Here is a 26,710-nt window from a genome sequence, read left to right on the forward strand (position 1 = left end):
AACTAGCCAGAGCAGTAATGACAAGAAAAATGATATCATATTCATTATACAAGAAGGAAAAAAGATTTACATTGGAAAACCAACTGGAAAAATCAATTCGTCATCAACGTGATTACAATTACCAGTAATCAAGTAACTTGACCAAATACTGAGGAATACCCAACACCAACTGGAAGGAACACAATTATTCAAAATAAACACCAAACTTCACGACCAAACTTCTCCCCCCTCTGTGGTCTGTTCCTTCCTGCATGTGTGCCACGAGCCAAGGAGGGGCTTTTTCTGGTTGCAGTAGAGTCCAGTTGCCACAAGGCCTCGGGAAAACTCTTTGCTGATTTTCATTTAGTAGATTATGGTCCCACCGGTGACAGAAAGGAAGATTGGTTGGTATGTTTTCTTTGGACCTATCATGTGATCACATCTGTGATAAGGACGCTACAACTGGTTCAAAGGAGGCTTAAAATGATTATTGCACTCCAGCTTTAAATATAATGCATATGTCTTTTGTATTATTCATTATGTTTTGTATTGAACCCTCAGTTTTTAACTGACATACATAATACTTGTGTTACAATGAGATTAATGCAGATATAATTATAATGGTTATAAGCTGTGCTATCCGTTTTCAAACCCTTAATGCAATTTGTATGAGACCACAGATGTTGCAACTGTGCAACTACGTTTTCAGGATGAATGCACAAACAAATCATACAGCTCCATGAATGCACCAACACGTGCCACTGTGCACATATGCAGAGTCAGGAGTTAGCATGAGGGTTGAATATCAGGAGCTTTGAGAAGTAGGTCATGGATGGAGCAGAGTGAGAAACTAGGCTACAGATTCACTTTGCTTCTGTAGCACTCTGCAGTTTATAATGCTAGCTTAATTTGGTTCAGCTTTGTTTATATACAACAATATACAACAGCAATAGTTGCCTTAGGCAAGCATTGTCTGTATGGTTCTATGTGTTTCATTGGTACTAAGGTAAACATATGACTGCAATGTTACAGAGTTTTGGTTCAGTCATTTAGTCCCTAAGATAGTGTGTAGGATTTTGTTTTTGATATCTCAGGCCAGTTGCGTTTCTTTTCACCTCCTGCTTTCCTGCTTAGGTGAACCTTGGATGAATTTGTTTTTGTTCTTTTGTCTCTTGCAGGAAATCCTTCCCATCACAGCATGCTACTCTGGCATCCTTTGCTGCTGTCTATGTTTCGGTGAGTGATGTTTTGAGCTCGTGCAAACGGTAATCCCCAATGTTACAGCAGAAGTCCCTCAAAATATCCACTTCTTAGGAACAAAGGACACTGTTGTCTATTTGGCTTAAGAAAAAAACTTCAATTTAACTTATCTTCTTAATTTTTATATCAGTTACATAACAAACAACTCTACTCTTCTCACCTTCTGTGAACCAAACAGGCTTTCTTTTCAGTTGAAATGTATAGTGAGTTTTTCTTCTCATGGAATATGTCTGTGAAGGTTCTCAGTCATCCAGGTTATCCTAGTCTAAGGAGCTCGGAAAGAAAAGCGTCTGGACAAAGAGTGACTGTGGTGTGAATGAGACACGGCAGGTCCAGGGATCATAGTTTTGAGCCATTATATTTAGATCACATCACACCACAACACACACCAACCCCTGAGTCCCCGTGTTTTAACTCAGCGGGCGTGATTAAGGATGTCGTGCAGGTGCGTCCGCCCTCAGACCACGCCCCACCACAGTGACCTTTGTCCCTAGATGGACAGTCGAGTCCATCTCGAGGGCACAAGACTCGGCTGTGCATCTAAAGGACAAAGGTCACTCTTTTGAGTACACCAATGTTCACATGTTGGACAGAGAAGACAGATGGTTTGAAAGAGGAGTGAAAGAAGCATCTATGTCCACTGCAAATGACCATCTTAGGCAAGTTACTTTGAAAAAGTAATTAATTATAGTTACTAGGTATCCATCCATCCATTCGCTTCCGCTTATCCTTTTCAGTGTCGCGGGGGGTGCTGGAGCCTATCCTAGCTGTCATAGGACGAGAGGCGGGGTACACCTTGGACAGGTTGCCAGTCTGTCGCAGGGCTAACACACAGAGACAGACAACCATTCGCGCTCACATTCACTCCCGCATTCACAGCTATGGGCAATTTAGATTAATCAATTAACCTATCCCCACAAACTGCATGTCTTTGGACGGTGGGAGGAAGCCGGAGTACCCGGAGGGAACCCACGCAAACACGGGGAGAACATGCAAACTCCACACAGAAAGACCCCGGCCTGATGGTGGAATTGAACTCAGGACCTTCTTGCTGTGCGGCAACAGTGCTAACCACAGTGCTGCCAAGTTACTAGTTACTTCTTCAGAAAGGTAACTGAGTTACAAGATTGTAAAAGTAATCAATTACTTGAAAAGTAACTATTGCGTTACTTTAAAAAAAATGTTTAACCTTCTGGGGTCCAGGGTATAATTGGCCATTTTTTACCACTTTTGATGTTTCCGTCTACATTTTACCTTTAAAAACTATTTATTTGCCTTGTTTGGTATCATTCTTTTCAGCACAACCTCACGTGTCTGAATTTACAGTTATGTTTTCATGTTGACATACTGTATTAACACAACTGATCTAAAATTAGACAAAAAACATAAAATCCGAGTAGAAAAAGTTATATTTTTTACTGTAACAACCACAAACATGTTTATTGAATCATATTTCAGTCAATTTTAAAATCATATACACAAGTTTTGCAAACAAAGTTATTTGCAGCCATTTACCTTTTACCCCTTTTTTTATAACCACTTTAAACTATTTACAAAACAATCAGATGTTCTGCATTCAATAAGATGCCACACAAATTATTTGTGCCTCTCCAAAAAAACTAATTTCTGTCCACTATAAAGGAGAACATCACAGCCTGATACCTGCAGGTCTGACAGCAGCAGGTGTATCACTCCTGTTTCTACCTGGAGACAGCAGTCGCCTCATTGTTCTGACACACAACACAAGACTATCCACAACACTACACACTAACTACACAAGACAACACATTAACTACACACTCCAAACACGCTAAACGTCACAAATCTCACATCTCAAAACTCTCTCTCTCTCTTTTTCTGCTGTCTCTGTCTCTCTCTCTCTCTCTCTTGCTGTCACTCCTAAAACTTCCCCCTCTTCCTAAACAACCAAATGTCATGTTGCCATATCATTTTTTGATTGGTCGACATGGTGCATTTTTCCACCAACACGAACGGGCTGGTTTTTTGTTTTCTTTTTTCTTTTTTGGTCATAAGTAGAGAGTGCTCGCTAGCGCTGTGCTTAGACAGTAAACGTGACAAAACTATTCAGGAAAAACACGCGTATATATTGTTTATCATGACTCTGGCTTCACGTGGTCTATCAACACAATTAAAAACCGTTATATATCACCTTGTTGCTTTGTCATCTTGAAGTGGTTATGTGATTGGCTTACCACAACTACTTTATTCTTCCTCAGTCAAACAGCAGCACTCATGTGATTGTTTTGCCCCCTAGCTCCAAGTGTTGTGCCAAAAAGTGATCGTCTGGCAGAAAGTGATCACAACACAGCTTCAACCGTCTGTTTGTTGAAAAATAGTAACGCGACCGCGCCACATTTTCTTGTTAGTAACGGTAACGGCGTTGTAACGATAGAAATAGTAATTAGTTAGATTACTCTTTACTGAAAAAAGTAACGGCGTTAGTAATGCTCTAGTCCGGCATCTCCTGGTGTAGGTGTCCTGAAGTGGGGGGAGAGCAATCCTGCAGCAGCGTTCTGCTGTACGGATCACTCTCTGGAGAGCTTTTTGGTCCTTCACACAGCTGTTCCCAAACCACGATGTCATGTTCTGTGTGAGGATGCTCTCCACAGCGCCTGTATAGAAGATCCTGAGGATCTTTGGAGAGACCCTGAACTTCCTCAGTTGTCGTAGGTGGTACAGGCGCTGCCTAGCCTTTTTGGTCTGGACCTGAATGTGGGCAGACCATGTCAGGTCTGAGGAGATGTGGACACCAAGATACTTAAAGGACTGCACCCTCCCCACTGGAGCTCCATTAATGATAATGGGCTTGTAGTCTCTGTGCTGACTCCTTCTGAAGTCCACTACCAGCTCCTTGGTCTTGCCGACGTTCAGCTGGAGATGGTTGTCCTGGCACCATGATGCCAGATTCTTCACTTCGTCCATGTAGGCCGCCTCATCGTTGTTGGAGATGGCACCCAACACCACTGTGTCGTCAGCAAACTTCACAATGGTGTGATTAGGTAAAGGCTCAATAGGGGGTCCATGACCCTCTTGGGGACACTCCCATAGGGCATAAATCTGGGACTCTCCACCATTTGCCCTTAGAACTGAAGAAGCTTCTCGGATGAAACGTCTTCAAGGAAACTTAAAGAAGTCCAGACGCTTTTCTTTCCGAGGTCTTTGGACTCCTCATGGAAGATGCTTTGAGCAGCTAAAGTGAAAATTGGTGTATTTAGACATAGGAAAAGCGCACTTATATTGGTGAATGAGACATATTGCATAGAGTGCAGAAATTGTGCAAAATCAATTTTATCAGCTAAAGCTGAGCGTAGCTTCAGCTCATTCCTTAGCTGTGCACTCCATAAATTTGTTTTTATTTTTGGGGGGAAATGGTATTTTGAGACAGACCCACAGTATGCTGCCTCCCTAAGCTTATATGACAAAAACCAATAAGCTTATATAAATAAATAAAATCAGTATTGTATTTGCCGTATGTTGCAGATGTATTTCAACAGCACTCTGACGGACTCATCCAAGCTACTTAAGCCCCTGCTCGTCTTTTCTTTTATTATGAGTGCCATCATTTGTGGCTTGACCAGGATTATTCAATACAAGAACCACGCAATTGACGTCTACCTGGGTTTTCTACTTGGAGGTGCTGTTGCTGTCTATCTGGTATGGTATTAGATGCTGTTTTTGCCACTAAGGGTACAGATGTTTTCATCATAGTAAAAGATTATGTTTGGAGACATGTGTTAGCTGCTTTTAAGTTTTCAACCAAATTAATTTAAATCAAGGTTAGATATTATATCAGGTATGTATGATATTTAGTTGGATTGAGTTAGACAATCACCAACGTCAGTGGGATTTTTTCTCACATCAAAGCACTCCATCAAATAGTCTCATGAAAGACTGGGGCGTTGAATGTAGTATAAAGCATTGAACCGACTACATTGTTCACAGTGTTATGGGTGGGATTAAGGGACCTGGACTCATCCAATTCAACAATAGACCCATCCTGAAGTCCCATGAGAAGTATTTTCTGTGTTTCCCTCATTTATATACACACTTGAAATCACTTGTAATAAATAGAAACAGCAGTATTACTGTAGTTGCAAGGCCCTGCCCAAATTACACTAGCCTATCCAAAATCAGAATCCTGGTATCACACATGAAATCATATTAATATTATATTAGTATTACATTAGGTTTTAAGTAAAAGAACCTAGAAGTGTTTCTCTGTTTCTCTGTTCCCAGGGATTGTATGCAGTTGGAAATTTTCAGTCTAGTGAGGAGACCAGCAGCAGTCCTCCTGCACTTGTGCACTGCCCACCTTGCTCCTTGCCACATATTAGCCAGGAAGCTGTCCTCAACCACCTGCAAATGAAAGCTAGCGTATCTGGGGAGCCTACCATCCCCATCTCCCACTCCGAAGGTCTGCTTCACCGAGGTCTTCAGCAGCAGAGGCCCGATGGAAGCCTGAAGCGCTCTAGTGCAGATGTGGAAGTGATATCCCCACACAGCCCCCACAGCAAAGATGCCATGATGACCTTTAGTCACACTCTCCCTCGGGTCCACACCCCACAGGCTATGGCAGCATATGAAGAGGCAGCTAGACGCCATGCTGCCACCCTCCACCATGCCTCCATGGACTCTAGCCGCTCAAAGCAGCTTTTGTCTCAATGGAAAAGTAAGAACAACACTCATAAGTGTTCTCTTCAGGTCCCAGACTCATTCTCCTCGTCTGTAGACTCGTCATCAGGGCAGCCCTCCCAGCATCCACACCATCATGGCAGCATGGAACTCCGATCAAGCTCTGAGCCATCTGCTATGGGTCTGAATGGTGGTTTTGATGCCCATGCATATATGTCCAAACTGGCCACAGGTGCTAGTACCACTTTACCCACTAACTGTAGTGGTATCACTGGAGGGGCTAGGATAAACATGCAGCCTCGACCCGGGTCTTCTCAACTGGTCCACATACCAGAGGAAGGTCATGAAAGTTATGCCATCTCTGAGAGGACAGTGGGAGGAGGAGGAGGAAATGAGGGGATGTCAACAACAAACAGCACAATCCAGGCTACCTGGCAAAGAGCTGCAGAGAAGACTGCAACCTGCAGGACTAATGAAAATGGGCAGAATCCCCAACCTCGAATCATGCAAGTGATTGCTATGTCTAAACAGCAAGGACTTCTACAGACCCATTCGAAAAGCTTAGATGAAAGCAGCATGGGGTGCAACAACACCGGGAGTTTCCAAGGCTCTGCTCACTACAGGGCACTTAGTGATCAAGACCCCACCAACACCATGGGGCCCAGCTCATTGGGCAGCACATCAGGCAGTATATCAGGGAGCACTGGTGCAATTGTCAGAGTAGAAGCCCACCCCGAAAACAGCAGACCAGTGATCCAAGCTCCATCTACAGATGGAAGTGGAACATGGAGGTGGCGATCCCTGGATCACGGCACTGGAGCTGGTGGAGGTACAGAGACGAGTGGTGTAGGGGGAGCATCAAGTGGGTGTTTGAGGCAGTCTTTTGAGCTCAATGATCTGAACAGAGACTCAGAAAGTTCTGACTCAATACGGGAAGGATCTATTGACAGAAAGCGTGCCAATCACATTGTTACTACCACCGCCACCATTAGCACCCCACCCATAATTACTGTTCACACGCAGAAAACTGGGCAGTCAGAGCAGAGGGTTCAACCACAGGGCCTCTCTACTATAAGGGTAACTCCAGGTGATGGAAGCACTTCTGGGTCTGGAGGAGGTGGTGGCAGTGGTGAAGGTGGAGAGAGTGCTTCAGAAACCCCTTCAGTCACCTCCAGTCGAGAGTCCACACTACAAAGAAAAGTCAACAACATCATCCTGATTCCAGAGAGAGCCAACAGCCCAGATAATACTCGGAATATTTTCTACAAGGGAACATCTATTACTCCTCTTTACAAGGACTAAAATAATAAAAACTGCTGAGATGCAACGATATTTTTAAGGAATCCCCAAATTTACAACCTGCCAATGTCTATATGATAATAAAATAAAAGAAAGGGTTTTATTCAGCATGATTTTTGTAAGTGTTTACACTGAAGCACAACCTTTTAAGTGTTGTAGAAATCACTGTGTACTTTTGTGGTCATTGCCTATTGTAATGTACATGCTCTGCCAGTGGAACCTTTTTATAGTGTTTTGGATAAAAACATCCACAAAAAAAGTAGCACAGAAACAATGAAAGTGTAGCAGACTACTAAAAACACTTGTATCGTAGCTGTAAAACCAATGTTTCGTTCTCTGAACTGTAAATACTGTGTATGGTGCTACACCCCAAAAAATGGTTCACGTACTACATGACATGTAAAATACCAATAGATGCAAAATGTAATATTTCATGAAGAGTTAAAGAATGACATGTGAAAGAGAGAACTTTTATATTCTGTCTCTTTTCTGTACAAATTCCACATATTCAACGAAACACTGTTTAAACCATAAGTGTGCTTAGCATTCCTTCTGTAGCTATGACGTCAAATATGCTGTGACTTGCACTGAAATAAGTGTTTACTGTACAACGTATATCGTTAACCCCAATTTTGTCTTTATATCCTTTACTTAAATTTGGGCCTCCACGTGGGTCCCAGATCTAAAGCACAAAAAGGCAGCAAACTGGTGAAACCTTCTTCTTTATACTGTGAGGTAATTAGTAAATTTTCAAAAAGGCAGTGCGATCAACCTCAAGTCTCCTTCCCTACGTGGCAGGTTGATTTAAATTGTCTTTGTAGCTTTTAGTGAAACACTTTAACATTTTGTTCACAATAAAGAAACAGAATATTCAGCGCCTTGAGTTTGGATATAAAAACCATGTCTGCAGTCCCTAAATTGCCCACATGTTAAAAGGCTACAGCACAGGCCTGGGTTTGAATGTGCTCCAGGTTCCTGCATGTCGTATCCCTTCTCTCGACCTGCTTTCCTGTCCACTTTCTCCATAATGTCCCAGCAAAACAAGGGAAAAAAAAAAAAACTCTATGCATTTTCAGGCACAGATCTATAGCAGTGCAAAAGCATGTGTTGCACCATAATTTTAATGTCATGTACCCTTTGTTAAAATTTGAACGATAACTTCTGAGGTTATTTTACATTTAACACATCTAAAAGTAATTTTAATTACTAGTTACTGGATACAGACACCTTAACAAATCCGGTCTTTAAGTGATGATGGGATGAATCCTGCTTCCGGGCCCAAACTCCTTTGCATTTAATAAGGCTTTTGTGTTTTAAACATGTTTTAATGCTTTGTATCTTGTTCTATTTAATCTCAACAAGCCCCTAAAAACAGTCAGTGATCACTGTCGGCTTCTCTCGGTTTTTATTACCTCTAATCATATTAAACCTCACTTTTTAAAGCCTTACGATGTAACTACAGCCCAGCCCATGCAGCAGTATATTAATGACTAACCTCGTATTGTGGATGGATTATCTCAGTTGTTCTCCTGACTGAAGTTTGGTCCGTTTACAGCATCCTGCCATGCGATTGCATTTGTCCCTAACCATCGGGAACCCTCACGTTAACGTTTATTGAGTGGAAAAAAGTTATCGTTCATCCTCCAGCTTCACTGTGTTTATGCTATGCTAACATAGCTGTGTCGCTAGCGATCACGTAGCTCATCATTATATACCAGCTAGCCCAACTTCAGTAACCCTACAAACGTCACTGCTGTTTAGTTTTCTGTCTTCATTTATGTTGGAAGTGATAGCAGAGCTGTACATTTGAATGTTTCAGAAATCTCTCAGTCAGAACATGCTATATCATGTTTAGGTGGAAGCTAGCGCGCTAACTTCCTGCTAACTTCTAACTCTGTTAAATGTAATAAATTCTGTTTTCATGGATGCCTGGATGTTAAACTTAATTGTTACACCTGGTAAAGCAGCAACACTGATCGTTTTATTAAAGATGAAAGAATTTAGACAGTTTTTAACTCTCAGTGATGCAGCAGTGTTCATTTGACTTCGGGACCTGAAGCGGAGTTTGGGCCCAGGCAGGGCTAATGACGTCAGACTTAAAGACCAGATTATACTGGACAAACAAAGTAACACACAAAGTAAAAGTTGTATGTACTTTATGTTATGAATGCTCGATCCACATAAGAGCAGATATAAATGAATAAAATGGGTGACAATCTGTGCTTTGCTAAGTGACAATCACTTTTAGAGATGTTTTTTTTTTTTTTTTTCCTGGAACAGGACTAGTGATTATTTTAAGTATTGGTGACCAACAACTGGAGTATTTACTATGAAAGCATGGAACATTTCAAGTTAGTCACATAAGATATACAACAGTACACACACACACACACACACACACACCAAAACTACAAAGAAAATTGAATAAAAATGTCAAATTTCCAGAGACCCCACAGGATATCTTATGAAAGAAAAAGTGTGAACAATCAATGCATACAGATGTTTTTAAAATGACTGAAGTTAAATATAATTAAAATAAAAATTCAGAACTTTGAACTAGAATTTAAATGTAAATTATTTAATCTAAATAGATGCTATCTATTGTGCCTTGTTACCACCCCAGTGAATTAATTCATGATTTGTGCATCTCACAAAAGAAATTAATCATTGATACAAAAGTATTTAGAAAAATCATCTACTCTAAATAATAAAACAGTATTAAACAAACAAAAATTAAAATAAGTAAAACTGATGGCCTTTGCATTCACTTGTAGCATTGCCCAAAAGCCTCAGATCACTGTCTTTTGTTTTTTATATATACATATATATATATATAACCCTCATTTACAGGTGCTATGTGTAACAAATTTCAAAGAAAATTGTAATACCTCAGTATAATTATCATGATGAAATAAAAACCTCTGTGATTTTGCTGAAGAGAGTAAGCATGTAAAATGTGTGGCCCAATCTTTCCACAAATGCAGGAGCAGCATCATGTTTGTTGGAAATTTATTTTGTGCCACTGAGTAATTTATTTCTATCAAAACTAATCTAAGTACTTTTCTTTAATACTCTATTCTGTGTAGAAGATCTCCCGGACTGGGGTCTTTTTCGGTCTTGGCCTTGTTTTTTTCCCAGTCACAGCAGTCAACTGAATCGCTCTTAGTCTGGCCCTTCACCCGGGACCAAATGCCTTTAAAGACCCTACCACAGGGAACAAAATCCCAGCGACACTGGGATCACTGGGACATATAAATCCCTCTACCATGGTAAGGTTGCTGCTCACGGAGGGGCATTTCTATCTTTGCTATCACTGTTTGTATGTTGCCATTGTACAACCATGGTACGTTCTGGACAGGTTACCAGTCTGTGATGAGGCTAAAAGGCTTCAGTGCTATTTTTTGCAAATATTTTCTTAACACCAAATCTTGCAAAACTACAAAACATATGAACATGTCTTCAGAACTCATTGGCACCACATAAAAATGCCATTTAAATCTTTTTCCATATTTAAGGTAAAGTACCATACTTCAGACCACAAACCTTTCCTAAACCCAACTATGTACATTTTGCAAACCTACCAACAGAAAAGTTCCCAAAGTTCCCAAACATGAACTACTGTCTTAAAAACCTGTGACTTCCTCCTGCTCAAGGAGTATTTTGTGAGTTTGTAAAAATGGACTGTCACAATAACAATAATAATAATGATAATACATTTTATTTAAAAGCACCTTTCAAGACACCTAAGGACACTTACCAAAAGAGGTAAAACACATAGTAGTGCAATGACAAAACAAAGAACAATAAAAAAAAAAAAACAAGATAAAATAAACAAGTTCACAGTGAATATGCAGACTTGGACAGACAGGTTTGAGTTGAAACTGGCAATGTTTCTTATATCCGGGGGTAGAGAGTTCACAGCCTGGGAGCAGAGCAGCTGAACGCTCTGCTTCCCATCGTGCTGAGGTGGAAAGAAGGCACAGCAAGTTGGACAGAAAAAGATCGAAGTGAGTGAAGAGGTAGTGCAACAGGTCAGAAAGGTAAGGAGGAGCGAGGTTATAAAGGGCCTTGAAGGTGAACAGAAGAAGCTTGAATACTATTGTGAAGTTCAGAGAAGTTCCTGAAGGACAGGGGTGATGTGCTAGTGAAGGGGGTTCTGGTAATAATGCAGGCAGTGGAGTTTTGAATCAGTTTCAGCTTATGGAGGGATTTTTGAGGGAGACCATGCAAGAGAGAATGACAACAGTCGATGCAGGAGGTAACGAGGCTATGGACAAGAATGGACGTAGACTGGGTGGAAAGAGAAGGTAATCGGTTAATGTGGTGTAGATGGAAGTAGGTAGAACGGGAGAGATCATTGATGTGAGATTTATAGGCTAGTGAGCTATCTAGGATGACACCAAGGCTCGTAACCTGAGGTGAACGGGAAACCGTGGACCTGTCAGTAGTGAGATTGAAATGATTTGCCTTCAGTAGGTTGGATTTCAGTTTTATCCTCATTGAGCTTAAGAAATTAGAGAAGGTGGGAGGGAGGAATCAGGCCTGCAGGAGACATATAAGTGGGTGTCATTGAGAAAACAGTGAAAGTAAAGGTTACATTTAGGGAAAATGGTACCAAGAGAAGAGAATACACATTCTGTTCATAATATACATCCTGAACCTTGGAGTGCGCCAGAAGTGAGTGGGTCACTTAGTCATTTTAATGTGGGAGTTTGTGGGGACTTTAGCCTGGATTAGCCATAAGAAGAACAACAGCTTTTGGCACTTCCACAATGATTTCATTTCTCACTTTCAGAGCTGGCACCTTCTGTGCAATGCATTACACCTATGAATTTTATATTAGCCTCTTAAAACCTTCAAAGGAAAACATCAGAATTGCCCCCCCCCCGCCTCACCACCACCCATTTATGACATTTATTAAACCAGCCTGTGTGATGTCACCTGACCACTGCCACGTTTACAAAGTTGTATATAAAAGATGTGATAGTGAAATTACACATTATATTCTTTAGAGTAAAGCTTAGATCAAAGCAATCCTATCCTCACTCTCTTAAATAAATTTAAATAAAAGTTGGACATAAAGAAAAATGACATGAATATTTACACAAAATGTAGTTACATTATTCCCTGATTTAGCTGTCCCAAAGGTCAAATCCAAAGTAAAGTAAATGTAACACACGGGTAGAAATGTAGATCCAAGAACTGTGAATGAATACTCTCTGCATGTGTAGACTCTTGTGTTGTCCCTGGGTGAATAAATGTTTTCTGATGTGATCAGCTGTATGAATTCTACACAGAAAAATGCATTTACAGTCAGCTGACTTATAATAGTTCACTTGTTGTGATATTGTGCAACAGTCAAATACTACAAAGCTTTGATTGCATAAATGATTGGATCTAGCATCTCGCACACAAAATCAACCACTGGATTCTGTGTGTCCAGAGGACGATGATCAGGGTAGAAGACAAACTGTGCACTGTCTCAACTATTTGAATAAATGTTTGTTAATGAAACCAACCAGTATATTTCCTGTTGTGATTTCAGATCAGCATTGATTCGAGTATTAAAGACAGGGTAGACTCAGTATGCTCTACCAAGAGGGAACGTCGCTGAGCAGAACGCAGATGGAAAAAGGTGTCATCAACACAAAAGACTACCGCTAGGTATCACTATCAAAACACTGTCAAAGAGGACAAAAAGGAAATATTTCTTCCAACAGCGATAAAACACGTGTCAATTTACTGACTTGTTTAATTTTTCTTAATACTCCAAAGAGTATCTGTTGGGAAGCTTCTACTGATATATGTAATAATTTTCTGTGCTTTTTGTTATTGAAAAGATTGTCATCACCATGGCTCCTGACTCTGCTGTTTTTACTCAGTTTGAGTTTGTGACTTTCTCCCTTTTAGAGGATGTGGTTCACCAAATTAAGCCTGCAGCTCCCCCCACCGTGATCCTGTCCTAGTACAGAGCACTCTGTTCTTGTCATTATTAGCTGTCCTCTGGTGTGGTTCCTGCAAATTTCAAACATGAAGTAGTGCAGCCATTGCTTAAGAAACCTGGCCTTGATCACACTCTATTGGCTAATTATAGGGCTTTTTCCAAGCTGCCTTTCTTTCCAGCATTTTAGAGAAAATTGTATTTTGTTAACTGAAATATTTTCTAGATGATAACAGCATCCTGGAGGTTTTTCAATCAGGTTTTAAACCCTTCATAGCACAGAGTCTGCATTATTATAGATCCATAACAACATGTGATTCTGGTAACCACGTTGTTCTGGTGTTGCTTGACCTAACTGCTGCCGTTGACACACTGGACCACAATATTTTAATATTTTGATAGTGATTTAGTGGGCATTGGTGGCACTGCACTTAATTGGCTTAGGCCCACAGGGCTTAATTTTAGGGCCACTGCTTTTTTTGCAGTATTTATTGCCTCTGGGTTCCATCCTTACAAGGCATCGATCTCATGTCATCGTTACACTGATGACTGCCAAATTTATTTGCCCCTGAGGCAGAAGGATGCCCTCTCTTGGCATGTTAGATGACATTAGAGTTTGTTTGGCCTTAAATGTTTTAAATTTTAATGAAAAGAAAACAGAAGCGTTGCCTTTTAGGAGCCCTCCATCTACACTGGAAAATCGTTGATGAAGCTTGCGAACCATCCGATCCACACAAGGGAAAAGTAACTCTCTTTCCGATGTGTCTGAGTTGTCCATTCAGTGCATGAACCCACAGTTGCCTCCAGCACAGAATCCTCCCTTTTCTTCTGTTTTTGCCTCGTCTTGGCACCTGGTTCAGAGATACTGTGGGTGTTGCACAGGGCCTTGGTTTTCACTCACAGCTCTGTGGCAAATGCACCTGAGAGTTTGTCCTTAAGTGTGTCACACACAGCTTGTTTGCAGATAAAAGCTTCTGCCAGGTCTAAAGTCTGTTTCTGCAGGAACTTGTGGAGTCCTTCGGTAACAGACAGAAGGGACTGACACATCAGAAGTGCAAAGACTGCTGAGAACTTGTAGAGCTTTGCTCTGAGACCAACAGCTATGGGGGATCGAATGGCAGGTAGCAGGCACTCCAAAATGGCAGTCAATGTCTCAAGAACTCCACTAATTGATCACAACTGACATGCCCAGTGAGTGTTTGAAAGTTGCACAAGGTCAGTTTTTGATAATTCAACTGATCCTGACTGATCCTCCATAAACTTATGATGATTGACTAGGGAGGTGCTGAAGAAAGAATACACACTCCAACAAGCTGAAAAGCTCCACAGCCTCAGGGACAGCCTTGCAAGTATTGCACGTTGTTGATGAGCATAACCACGCACATAGATAGCCTCAGGATGGAGCCTTCTAAAATGTGCTTGTACACCTCCAGTGGAGCCACTCATAACAGCTGCACCATCATAGGTTTGTGCTACACACTTAACCTCTGCAAGGCAATTGTTTTTGAATCTGCTGCTGAAGCTCATTTGAGCATCAAATGATTTTATCTCTGCAAGTGCTAGGAAATGCTCCTTCCCTGCCTCTCTGACACGTACCTGACACAAACAGCTAACTGCTCTGCCTTTTCATCCCTTGCCTCACCTGCCATGATGGCACAGAGTTTAGACTTTGTCATTTCAGATACAATGACACTTGTAACTTCCTGGGTACAACAGTCAATTATGTGATTCTGGGATGTTGGTGAGATGATATACTGTGCATTTGATGGGGGATTATGTTTTGAAGAAAAGGATCAGACTCCTTCAAAAGCTCCATGCATGCAAGAAAATTCCCTCTGTTGGTGCTGTCTTCACCTTCATCATGGCCACGAAGAGGGAGTCCCCGTCTCCCTCCCTCCTCTCTCTGTAATAACTTGATCTTCCTCTGCCTCTCCATCCATTTGCTGCAGCTCCTCTGTCTCTCCTCGCTCTCTCTGACTTGAACTTGCCTGTTGAGCTTTTTCTCCCTCGGCTTCTCCTTCTGCCTCACCCTTCAAGATATATTAAAACATCCTGAATTGATAACTGATCCAACATAGAGGCTAATGTCATGACTTTTGCTCACACACCACCAGTAATTTGTTGCTCCCAAATATTTAGAAGTTACACAGATTACATTTTGGGCACACGTGACTAAAATGGTTGCAATTTCAATTCAATTCAGTTTTATTTATATAGCGCCAAATCACAACAAAAGTCGCCTCAAGGCGCTTCATAGGTACAGACAAAAACCCAACAATCATATGACCCCCTATGAGCAAGCACTTTGGCGACAGTGGGAAGGAAAAACTCCCTTTTAACAGGAAGAAACCTCCGGCAGAACCAGGCTCAGGGAGGGGCGGGGCCATCTGCTGCGACCGGTTGGGGTGAGAGAAGGAAGACAGGATAAAGACATGCTGTGGAAGAGAGACAGAGATTAATAACAGATATGATTCGATGCAGAGAGGTCTATTAACACATAGTGAGTGAGAAAGGTGACTGGAAAGGAAAAACTCAATGCATCATGGGAATCCCCGGCAGCCTACGTCTATTGCAGCATAACTAAGGGAGGATTCAGGGTCACCTGGTCCAGCCCTAACTATATGCTTTAGCAAAAAGGAAAGTTTGAAGCCTAATCTTGAAAGTAGAGATAGTGTCTGTCTCCTGAATCCAAACTGGAAGCTGGTTCCACAGAAGAGGGGCCTGAAAACTGAAGGCTCTGCCTCCCATTCGACTTTTAAATACTCTAGGAACAACAAGTAGGCCTGCAGTGTGAGAGCGAAGTGCTCTAATAGGGTGATATGGTACTACAAGGTCATTAAGATAAGATGGGGCCTGATTATTTAAGACCTTGTATGTGAGGAGCAGGATTTTGAATTCAATTCTGGATTTAACAGGAAGCCAATGAAGGGAAGCCAAAACAGGAGAAATATGCTCTCTCTTTCTAGTCCCTGTCAGTACCCTTGCTGCAGCATTTTGGATTAACTGAAGGCTTTTCAGCGAGTTTTTAGGACATCCTGATAATAATGAATTACAGTAGTCCAGCCTGGAAGTAATAAATGCATGAACTAGTTTTTCAGCGTCAGTCTGAGACAGGATATTTCTAATTTTAGAGATGTTGCACAAATGGAAGAAAGCAGTCTTACATATTTGTTTAATATGTGCATTGAAGGACATGTCCTGGTCAAAAATGACTCCAAGGTTCCTCACAGTGTTACTGAAGGCCAAGGTAATGCCATCCAGAGTAAGAATCTGCTTAGATACCATATTTCTAAGATCTTCAGGGCCGAGTACAATAACCTCAGTTTGATCTGAATTAAGAAGCAGAAAGTTAGCGGCCATCCAGGTCTTTATGTCTTTAAGACATTCCTGCAGTTTAACTAATTGGTGTGTGTTATGTGGCTTCATGGACAGATAGAGCTGCGTGTCATCTGCATAGCAGTGAAAATTTATGCTATGTCTTCTAATGATACTGCCTAAGGGAAGCATGTATAATGTAAATAGAATTGGTCCTAGCACTGAACCCTGTGGAACACCATAATTGACCTTAGTGTGTGAAGAGGACTCTCCATTTACATGTACAAATTGGAGTCTATTAGATAGATATGATACAAACCACTGCAGTGCAGTACCTGTAATACCTACAGCATGTTCTAATCGCTCTAATAGGATATTATGGTCAACAGTATCGAACGCTGCACTGAGGTCTAGCAGGACAAGCACAGAGATGAGTCCACTGTCAGAGGCCATAAGAAGATCATTTGTAACCTTCACTAAAGCTGTTTCTGTGCTGTGATGAGCTCTGAAACCTGACTGAAACTCTTCAAATAAGCCATTCCTCTGCAGATGATCTGTTAGCTGTTTGACAACTACTCTTTCAAGGATGTTTGATATGAAAGGAAGGTTGGAGATTGGCCTGTAATTAGCTAAGACAGCTGGGTCTAGAGATGCTTTTTAAGTAAAGGTTTAACTACAGCCACCTTGAAGGCCTGTGGTACATAGCTGATTATTAGAGATAGGTTGATCATATTTAAGATTGAAGAATTAATTAATGGCAGGACTTCTTTGAGCAGTTTTGTAGGAATGGGGTCTAAAAGACACGTTGATGGTTTGGAGGAAGTAATTATTGAAGTTAACTCAGAAAGATCAATTGGAGAAAAAGAGTCTAACTTAACATTGATGGTACTAAAAGTAGCTGTAGATAATATTACATCTGTGGGATGATTATTGGTAATTTTTTCTGTAATGATAAAAATTTTATTTGTGAAGAAGTTCATGAAGTCATTACTAGTTAACATTAAAGGGATGGTTGGCTCAGTAGAGCTCTGACTTTTTGTCAGCCTGGCTACAGTGCTGAAGAGAAACCTGGGGTTGTTCTTATTTTCTTCAATCAGTGACGAATAGTAAGATGTTCTGGCTTTGCGGAGGGCTTTCTTATAAAGCAGCAAACTATTTCTCCAGGCTAAATGATGATCCTCTAAATTTGTGACACGCCATTTCCTCTCCAGCTTACGAGTTATCTGCTTTAGGCTACGTGTTTGAGAATTATACCACGGAGTCAGGTACTTCTGAATTTAAAGCCCTGAAAAAATGACTAAATTACTGTCTTACTTAACTCTCTCCCCTTTAACTCTCTGTGCTCCTCTGCCCTGACTCCTACAGGTTCATAGGGATGGGCGAGTGATTATTATTAGTGTATTATTATAATGTCCACTGATGACAACCATACCTGAATGAGCTCAGCTCGATTTTTCAGAGCTAAAACAAGTGACACAAATCAACATTATGCTAACAATTTAACTTAGTGTGCTAGCTAGGTTTATCAAAATAAAGCACCTGGTTCATTATTTTCATGGGACTTTCTGCTGTTAGATGGAGCTAACTAACTGTTACTACCAGGAGTGATGAAGGCTTACTTTCTTGTCTTTCTGTGTGCAGCATGTATGCTAGTGTGTCCGCCGGTGTAGATGCAGTAGAGCGCAAAGTAGCACTGAAAACGTGGATTTTCAGTAATGTGGGCGATCACTGTGAACAACTGGAACGGATTGGATAACGAAGCACTGACTCTTCCTTAACAGTGTAAAATGAAAGGGACAAACAGTTTTATGATCATATTTAAGTGAATATATTTATTTATATTTAATTATTATTTATTTAAACTCATATTCCTGCATCTTTAAGTCCCTTTTCCTTTTCCTGCCAGCTGCACTGCCGAATCATCACACCGCCTTACTTCCTGAGCTTCTTCAGCCCTACACACCCTCTCAGGTTAGCTGGCCAGCTGCTCCTAGAAGTGCCGAGATCTAGGAGAATGGTCTGAGGAGATAATTGCTCCTAAATTATGGAATAACTTGCCATTGTACATTATAGAGGCATCTTTGCTGTCCACTTTTAATACACATCTTAAAACCCAGTTTTATTCTTTGGCTTAGACTTAGTTTTTCTTTTAATTTTTCTTACTTTTTTACTTTTTCTTTTAATTATTTGACCTTTTTTATAATTTTTTTTTTTATTTAGGTCTTAGGTTTCTTATAAACAGTACATTTGCATAATGTCTGAAACCAGCCCACTGAGGAACAATGGGCTGTGAGGTCAGTTCCTTCATCATAATTATGCAAATTCTCATGACCATTGATCAACAACCACTGACCAAAACCCACTGATCAATGGCCATGAGCACCATTCACAGAGAGCTGGGGAATGGCTGCAATCACAGCATTGTGAGTTGGCCATGGCCACAGAGATTACAGGTAAGCAAAATGTTCTAAACAGATCTGAGCCCAAAGTGGCCTGGTTGTCACCATGTTCACAGATACAGTCTGGCAGACTTCTTCTTGATATATTTCCTGGTTCCACCTGAGAAATCATTAATAGAGAAGGGTAGAAGAAGAGAGAAAGAAAAGCAGAATTGAACCAGTCAGACCAGAAAGCATAAATAAGCAATCTGGTGAACCTGATTTTGCAGTAAGAAGCACTTTGAATGTACCAGTCCATTTACTATTCCACTGGATAAAAAAGGATGAATTTTGTGCACTATAGCTTTTGAAGAGTTCATTTGTATAAAATCTAATGTACTGCAGAAGGGTTTCAAACCAAACTGTCAAGTAAATGGTGAATAATTAAAAAATGTAAACTCAATAATTTAAAAGTACACACAGGATATACAAAAGCTGCTTCACTCAAAAGGATAAAGTGCCTGTGTAATAATTTAAAGATAGAATACGTTGTTTTCTACATTAGGTCTGCTGAGACTAGGGGGGAAAGATAACAAAGAGCCCAGCCTCGGCTGCATGACTTCTGCTCAGCAGTTGAAATGTTGTTGGGACCAGGACAGCCCTATTTATCACATTTGCTTCCTATACCTGATTTTTGAATGATAACGTACCCATTACAACCATACATGCATGTCACTTCTAGATGAAATTGAGTTATGCATACCACCAGACAGGCCTTTGTGGCAATGTAACATCTGTGGGGTCTGTTACGGCCCTGGGCCTTGGAGGGAGTGAGGCTGCCTTTTTTTTGTTAATGCAAATCCAAGTGTGCTATGACTCGTGTGTGATTGGTTACTGGGAGACCTGTGCCAGCCTTCTTTTATGCAGATTAAAGTGTGCCAGACCATTAGTGATGGGATTTCCGGCTCTTTTTAGAGAGCCGGCTCTTTCGGCTCGGCTCACTAAAAAGAGCTGGCTCTTTCGGCTCCGAACCGGCTCTTCAGGTTGTTTTGTTGCTTTAATTAATTTATTATTACAATAATATAAAATTATGCACAAAAGGAATTACTAATGTAAAAAAAGTGGTTGTATTTATATATGTTTATATATAAATATATACAGTGGCCCCTAGAGACACGTACAAACTCCAAAAAGCATGTACAAACTCTAAAACGCATTTCTAGCGTTAACTGAACTTCCAAAACAGAGCTACCTAGATCACTTAAATTACACAATTGAAAGCATATGTATATTGTTTGTGTATTTATACACAAGCACTCATATATATTCAAATAATTAAAGTTCATTTACCTGTTACTACCACACACCGGTCGTTGGTACTTGCTGGCTGGTGTAGCCTCTAGGTAACAAAAGCTCAACACTGCGCCTAGCATTCTGGAGCACTTCTGTTGTCTTTTGTACATGTTTTGGAGTTTTTACGTGCTTCTGAGGCTACGTCCACACGTACACGGGTATTTTTGAAAACAGAGATTTTCCGTTTTCGTTTTAAAAAATAATCCCGTCCACATGTAAATGCAGAAATGAAGGAAGACGCTGCTAGGAGCATGCCAAAGCAACAGGTGCCGATATATTCCTAAACGTGTAGAAATGTTGGCCAACCAGAAGTCTAGAAGCCCCGGTGGGAAATAGTAAACAAAGATGGGGCATAGAAGCAGAACCGAGTCGTATGTGTGGAGGGACAGTAACTGTGTATTGTAGAATTATAGGAATTATTTTATGGTTACTGTTCATAACCATCATCTTTATCATTGCATTAATTATCATTTCATCAAAGCATTTAGAATAGCCTTTATTGTCATTGTACAGGGTACAACGAAATTGGAGTGCCACTCCCTTGGTGCAAAATGCAGTAATAAATATAATAAAAAATAAAAAAAAAATAGTAAGATATAAAAGGTACAATAAAACAAACATAAGTACTCAAACAAAAGTAAGTATGATATTTACAGGATAGCAGCATTAATATAATGACAGTATGACAGTATGAATAGCAGCATAATAATAATAGCATAATATAATGGCAGTGACAATATGGTATGGCTAAGCAGGTTCAATTGTTTTTGTGCTTATTTGCAATGGTGATAGCTCTGGGAAAGAAGCTATCCCTGAATCTGTTTGTTCTGGTTTTATGTGACCTGTACCGTCTGCCTGATGGTAATAGTTCAAACAGTTGATTGCTGGGGTGAGAGTAGTCCTTGATGATATTGCCAGCTCTGCTGAGGTATCGAGAGTTTGCAATGACCTCCAGGCTGGGCAGAGAGCAGCCAGTGATCTTCTGGGCTGTGTTGATGACCCTCTGCAGTGCTTTCCTGTCTGCAGCTGAGCACCCTGCATACCATGTTGTTATGCTGTACGTTAGGATGCTCTCTATGGTGGCTCTGTAGAATGTCACCAGCAGCCTCTCCTCCAGGTTGTTCCTCCTGAGCACTCTCAGAAAGTGGAGACGCTGCTGGGCTTTTTTTACCACCGCCGTGGTATTTGCAGTCCAGGAGAGATCATCAGAGATCTGCACGCCCAGAAACCTCATGGAGTGTACCCTCTCCACACAGTTCCCGTGAATGTAAAGTGGGGCCGGGTCTGCTCTTCCCTTCCTAAAGTCCAAGATGAGTTCTTTAGTTTTTGTGGTGTTCAGTTGGAGGTTGTTAACTGAACACCACTCAGTCAGTCTGTTGACCTCATTTCTGTAGTCTGACTCATCCCCCCTTGAGATGAGTCCAACCACAGTGGTGTCATCCGCAAACTTTATGATGGTGTTTGAGAGATGGGTAGGGGAGCAGTCGGATGTGTAGAGCGTAAACAGGAGGGGACTCAGAACACATCCTTGTGGAGACCCGGTGCTGAGTGTGATGGTGCTGGACAGGTGGGGGCCGAGTCTGACAGACTGAGGTCTGTTTGTCAGGAAGTCCTTGATCCAGAGGCAGATGGGGGTGGAGAGTCCCAGGTGAGACAGTTTCTGGACCAGGATCTCCGGGATGATATGATTGAATGCTGAGCTGAAGTCCAGAAAGAGCATTCTTACATAGCTTCCTCTGTGCTCCAGGTGACTCAGCGCAGTGTGGAGCGCTATGGTGATAGCGTCCTCGGTGGATCGATTAGTCCTGTAGGCAAATTGGTGGGGGTCCAAAGTGGGAGGCAGACTGGCCCTGATGTGCTGACAGATCAGTCTCTCAAAGCACTTCATCACTACAGGCGTAAGTGCAACAGGCCTGTAGTCATTTGGGCTGTCCACAGCTGTCTTCTTGGCGATGGGGATGATGGTGGAGGTTTTGAGGCAGGGCGGGACGGTGTTTAATGACAAGGAAAGGTTGAAGATTTTAGTGAAGACTCCGGTCAGTTCGTCAGCACATGCTCTGAGAACCTTTCCATGTATTCCATCAGGACCTGCCGCCTTCCTGGGATTCACTGACCTTAGAACACACCTCACTTGATGTTCCCTCAGTGTTAGTGTGCCGGTGCTGGGGGCGGGTGGAAGTGGTGTGACAGCTGAGGGCCTGGTCGTCTCAAAGCGGGCGAAGAAACGATTTAGATCCTCAGCCAGCGAGGCATCAGTCCTAGCTGTCGCCTGGTTATTGCTTCTGTAGTTGGTAATGTGATTGATCCCCTGCCACATTTTTCTGGGGTCGTTGTCAGCAAAGTGATCTTCAATCCTTCAATCCATTTATTGAAGTTGCTGGCATTATGTTATAATTTGTATTACAAGGGTTATCATAATCAAATATTGACATGTTTATTACAGGTGCAGTTATAACCACTTTAAATCGTTGAGTTAAATCTATAATCTTAAAAGCTTATATGCTGAGTATATTGTTACAGTAAAATAGTAGCTGAGCAAAGGCCTCAGTGTATTCAGCAACATATTGTATTTGAGTTTGCCTAGCAACAGGTGACGCAAAGAAGAGGACAAGTCCATGGGGACCTCAAAGGCCTGAGACCATATTTGGAGAAGGATGCTAGAAAGGGGAACTCCTGTGTCTGCATTTATCTCTTAAAATTGATCATTGTCTGTAAAAGAGGCAAATAATGTTCTTAAGATGCAAATGATGTGCTTGTAAACGCATGAGGGGGCGTCATAATACCCTGATGTTATAAAAACAATCTGAAGTGTATTTTTGGTTGGGGATTTACGACTGATGGTTTCCAGTGTACGTCTCCCCACGCTGCGTGTATTCATTAAAATCAATTGTTTGATCGACCTCTTCTGGACCATCATTGTTTTACTCTCGTCCTCAATTTCGGACCCGTAACAGTATATGTAAGCATTTAAACACTGCAGAGAGGACAATTAACAGTAACAGTATTGTAGAAATTCGTTTTCTCCGTTTTCCTCATCCACGCGTAAATGCAAAAACGGAGTTTTAGAAAATATCCACCCTGACAGGCATTTTTTAGAAATATCCGTTTTCAAAAATACCCGGGTACGTGTGGATGTAGCCTGAGTTTTTATGTGTTTTGGAGTTTTTATGTGCTTCTGAGTTTTTACGTGTTTTGGAGTATGTACGTGCTGCTTTGTCTCTAGGGGCCACCGTAAATATACTTTTATTTAGTCACTCCACATAAAATGTAATAAATAAATCATATAATACAAAAACCAACTAGTCACTGTTCAACTTTTAACTATTTAAATTTTCAGCTTTTCCTTTTAAATTTAAAATGAAACAACACAAAACACTGCAAACCACAACACAATTAAATATAAATTAAATTATGAAAAAGAAGATGCATATTCTCTGTCATATGGGCCTGCATGAATAAACTTTCTGAATCCTTTATCATCTGCAACTGAAAATAGTTGTGGATGATTACTATACCTTTTTAATGTGACGTTGTTGTCCCTGGCTCTGTTCCTGTGCTACTGCGACTGTAACTACCGCCCCTCCCCCCTCTGCCCAGCGCAAAGCACAAGGCTCGCGTGCGGAGTGAAGCAGAAAAAAAAGTGCGAGAGAGAGGGTGAGAGAAAGGAAAAAAAAAAAAACCCAAGGCTCGCGATAAGGAGCCGGCTCGCGCCGTTCACTTCAAAGATCCGGCTCTAAGAGCCATTTCGTTCGCGAACGACCCATCACTACAGACCATGCGGACGATTGGCTGCCTGGTGGGTATAAAAGGCTGAAGATCCCTCACACTACGGGGAGCTGCTGCTCTGACGTGAGCATGCAGTGTCCTCCTCGTCTGCCTAGCATTTGAACTGTGTGATATACAGCTGACCTTAGTTTTATTAGAGTCTTGTGTTTGCTGGCTCTCCTTAATTAACCCTTAGCTTTTATTCTTGCCTGTTCTTTTCTTTGTGTATTAATTATTTGCCCGGTGGTCTGTTGAACAGCCCCGTCGGTTTTCAGCTTAACGTTTGCAATAAAACCCCTTATGTACTCTGATTTCGTGAGAGGCCTTGTGTATGTTTCTCCCCACCTCTCGCCTAGCAGAGGGGGTGGTAACAGGGTCAGAGACAAATGTCCAAATGGTTTTAAGCAAAACATTTAATTTTTGAGACGGCCCATAATGCATTGCGACCAGGAAGTGGTTGTTTTTGTAAATATCTGGTGAACAGAAAGTGATAAAGAGATGAGATCACTTCCCAGGTGAGCATTTTGGGGTATGCATCGTTTAGGTTTTTGAAAAGAAACAAAGACTCACCCTTTCTTGTACACCATTGCTTTTCTATGGCTTCATGCTCCAAGCTTTCTCTGCCATAACTTAGACCTAAATAATAGGTCTAAGTTATATGAACACTAAGATATCATTATAAGTTTCCTGTAGACATTTGAGTGCTTGCCAAATTCTCCCAAAAAGAATGAATTTAGAGGTAGTGAGAGTACAGCTGTGTAATAACATCAGTTTAAATCAGGGTCCAGCCTTGAGCTATGTCCTGTGTTTTGAAAAATATAGTTGCCACGAAAACCACAATATCCTAGTTTTTATGTTTTTGCTTCTTTTTTTTTTTGGTTTGGTTTTTGTATCTTGTGTTAGCAAAGTTGTAGAGAATGGAAGCCACAGTTAGGAAACCTGGACAATGAATAAAAACTCAGGGCTGCAAGCACGACATTATCATTAATAATGGTCGATGGTCAATGCTGACTTCTTTTTTGGAAGACACTTACCTTTTCCTCAAACTGATCCAACTGATGAAGTTGCCACCTGACTCTCTCCTGTTCACAATAGACATCGACAGGTTATGTACAAATATTATTAGATTTCACAGGACTGCATCTCGCACTGAGAATCTCCATGACTCCATCCCCGTCCTTATCTGCAGCCTGTTTGTAAAAAATATTTACACGAGTTACAATTTTTTTTTGTTAAGGTCTGCTTACAGGTACAGAGCAAAAAACTACGTGTAAAACTCTGCGCTCAGGTTTCCTGGCTGTGTGTGGATTTCAACTTATAAGTACAAATTTTGACCTGATTTTTCTTCCTTTCAGCTGATTGGTCAATGTCATGTCAATCACAAATGTAACAATCCAATCAGAGAACAGGTGGGTTTGGCTGTTGGAGGGGTGCTTTAGGTCCTGGAAGGGTAATACAGTTTGAAGCTGGAGGATCTCTATATAAATATCATATATAGAAATGCCATTATTTACTTTATTTCCTGATGTTCGTATGTGTCATACTTGTTTCAGTTGCCAATTCTGAATTATAACTAACATTAAAAACATGTTTAAGGAGGAGGGAGAGCAAATTAATCCGATTAACATCTGATCTTTGGGTTTTTTCTTCAATAATCAGCGTGACCTGTGTATAAACTCATAAACTTTATTAAAATAGATAACGTTGGTGTTTCCGTCACACACTGTTGGGTTTAACTGTACCAGGTTTGTTCGACACTGTGAAATGGTAAAGGGCCTGTATTTGAAACACATACAGACTTCTTGATGTTCGGCTAATACAGGGGTGGGCAATCTCAGTCCACGAGGGCCGGTGTCCCTGCAGGTTCTAGATGTGTCCTCGAACCAACACAGCTGATTTAAATGGCTAAATTAGCTCCTCAACATGTCCTGAAGTTCTCCAGAGGCCTGGTAATGAACTAATCATGTGATTCAGGTGTAGTATGTAGTAGTATTTATTTATTGTCATTGTCAAGAACAATGAAATTGTGTTTGGAGCTTCTACAACAAATAATAATAAATACTAAATTCCCCTTAGACCTGGTGTGACTATTTAACCCAGTGTGACTTCAGTGCAATGAGACGATCCTTAGCAAAAACATGAGAATATGACAGGTAATGTTCATGGGACATTCAGACAAAGACCTGAGAAATATGACAAAGTGCAACAGTGCCACCCGTTCAATTATTGTACTGTGAGATATGATAATTGTCTATTTTTCAGACCAGTTCACTGCTATTTATAAGTTGGATATGGTTATTGGGGGGGGGGGGCAGAGTTCAGGAGCCTCACAGCCTGTGGATACAGGCTGTTGGCCAATCTGGACGTTCTGGCCTGTATGGACCTGTACCTTCTCCCTGAGGGCAGCAGGTGAAAAAGGTGGTGCGCAGGGTGATGTTGGTCCCGCAGGATACTGTGCACCCTCCTCAGACAGCGAGTGGGGAAGATGTTGCTAATCTCTGGCAGAATCGTTCCAATAATTCTGCCAGCTTCTTTCACCACCCGCTGGAGTGCTTGCTGGTCGGCCTTGGTGCAGCTGGGGAACCACACTAGAAATCCGTACGTCAGAACACTGCTGATGGCACAGTTGTAGAAGTTCAACATCAGAGGTCTGGGAATGTGTGCGCTCCGCAGTCTCCTCAGGTAGTAGAGGCGCTGTTGGGCCTTCCGTGCAGCTGAGGTGATGTGGTTGCCCCAGGACAAGTCCTCAGTCACAGTTACCCCAAGA

The 26,710-nt window shown here is 41.3% G+C and overlaps 1 protein-coding gene across 1 annotated transcript in view; it reads left to right on the forward strand.

Annotated features, from left to right (window-relative positions):
* LOC116334543 (2-lysophosphatidate phosphatase PLPPR4) overlaps nucleotides 1–7,897 on the forward strand; it is a 63,319-nt gene extending 55,422 nt beyond the window's left edge. Inside the window, exons 5-7 of the mRNA XM_039617748.1 lie at nucleotides 1,158–1,215; nucleotides 4,741–4,914; nucleotides 5,497–7,897. Of these exons, the coding sequence (XP_039473682.1) occupies nucleotides 1,158–1,215; nucleotides 4,741–4,914; nucleotides 5,497–7,194 (1,930 nt within the window). The 3' untranslated portion in view covers nucleotides 7,195–7,897. The remainder of the gene's footprint in view (nucleotides 1–1,157; nucleotides 1,216–4,740; nucleotides 4,915–5,496) is intronic.
* The last annotated feature ends 18,813 nt before the right edge of the window (nucleotides 7,898–26,710 follow it).

Source organism: Oreochromis aureus, linkage group 9 (genome assembly GCF_013358895.1).
Source record: "Oreochromis aureus strain Israel breed Guangdong linkage group 9, ZZ_aureus, whole genome shotgun sequence".
Taxonomy (NCBI): domain Eukaryota; kingdom Metazoa; phylum Chordata; class Actinopteri; order Cichliformes; family Cichlidae; genus Oreochromis; species Oreochromis aureus.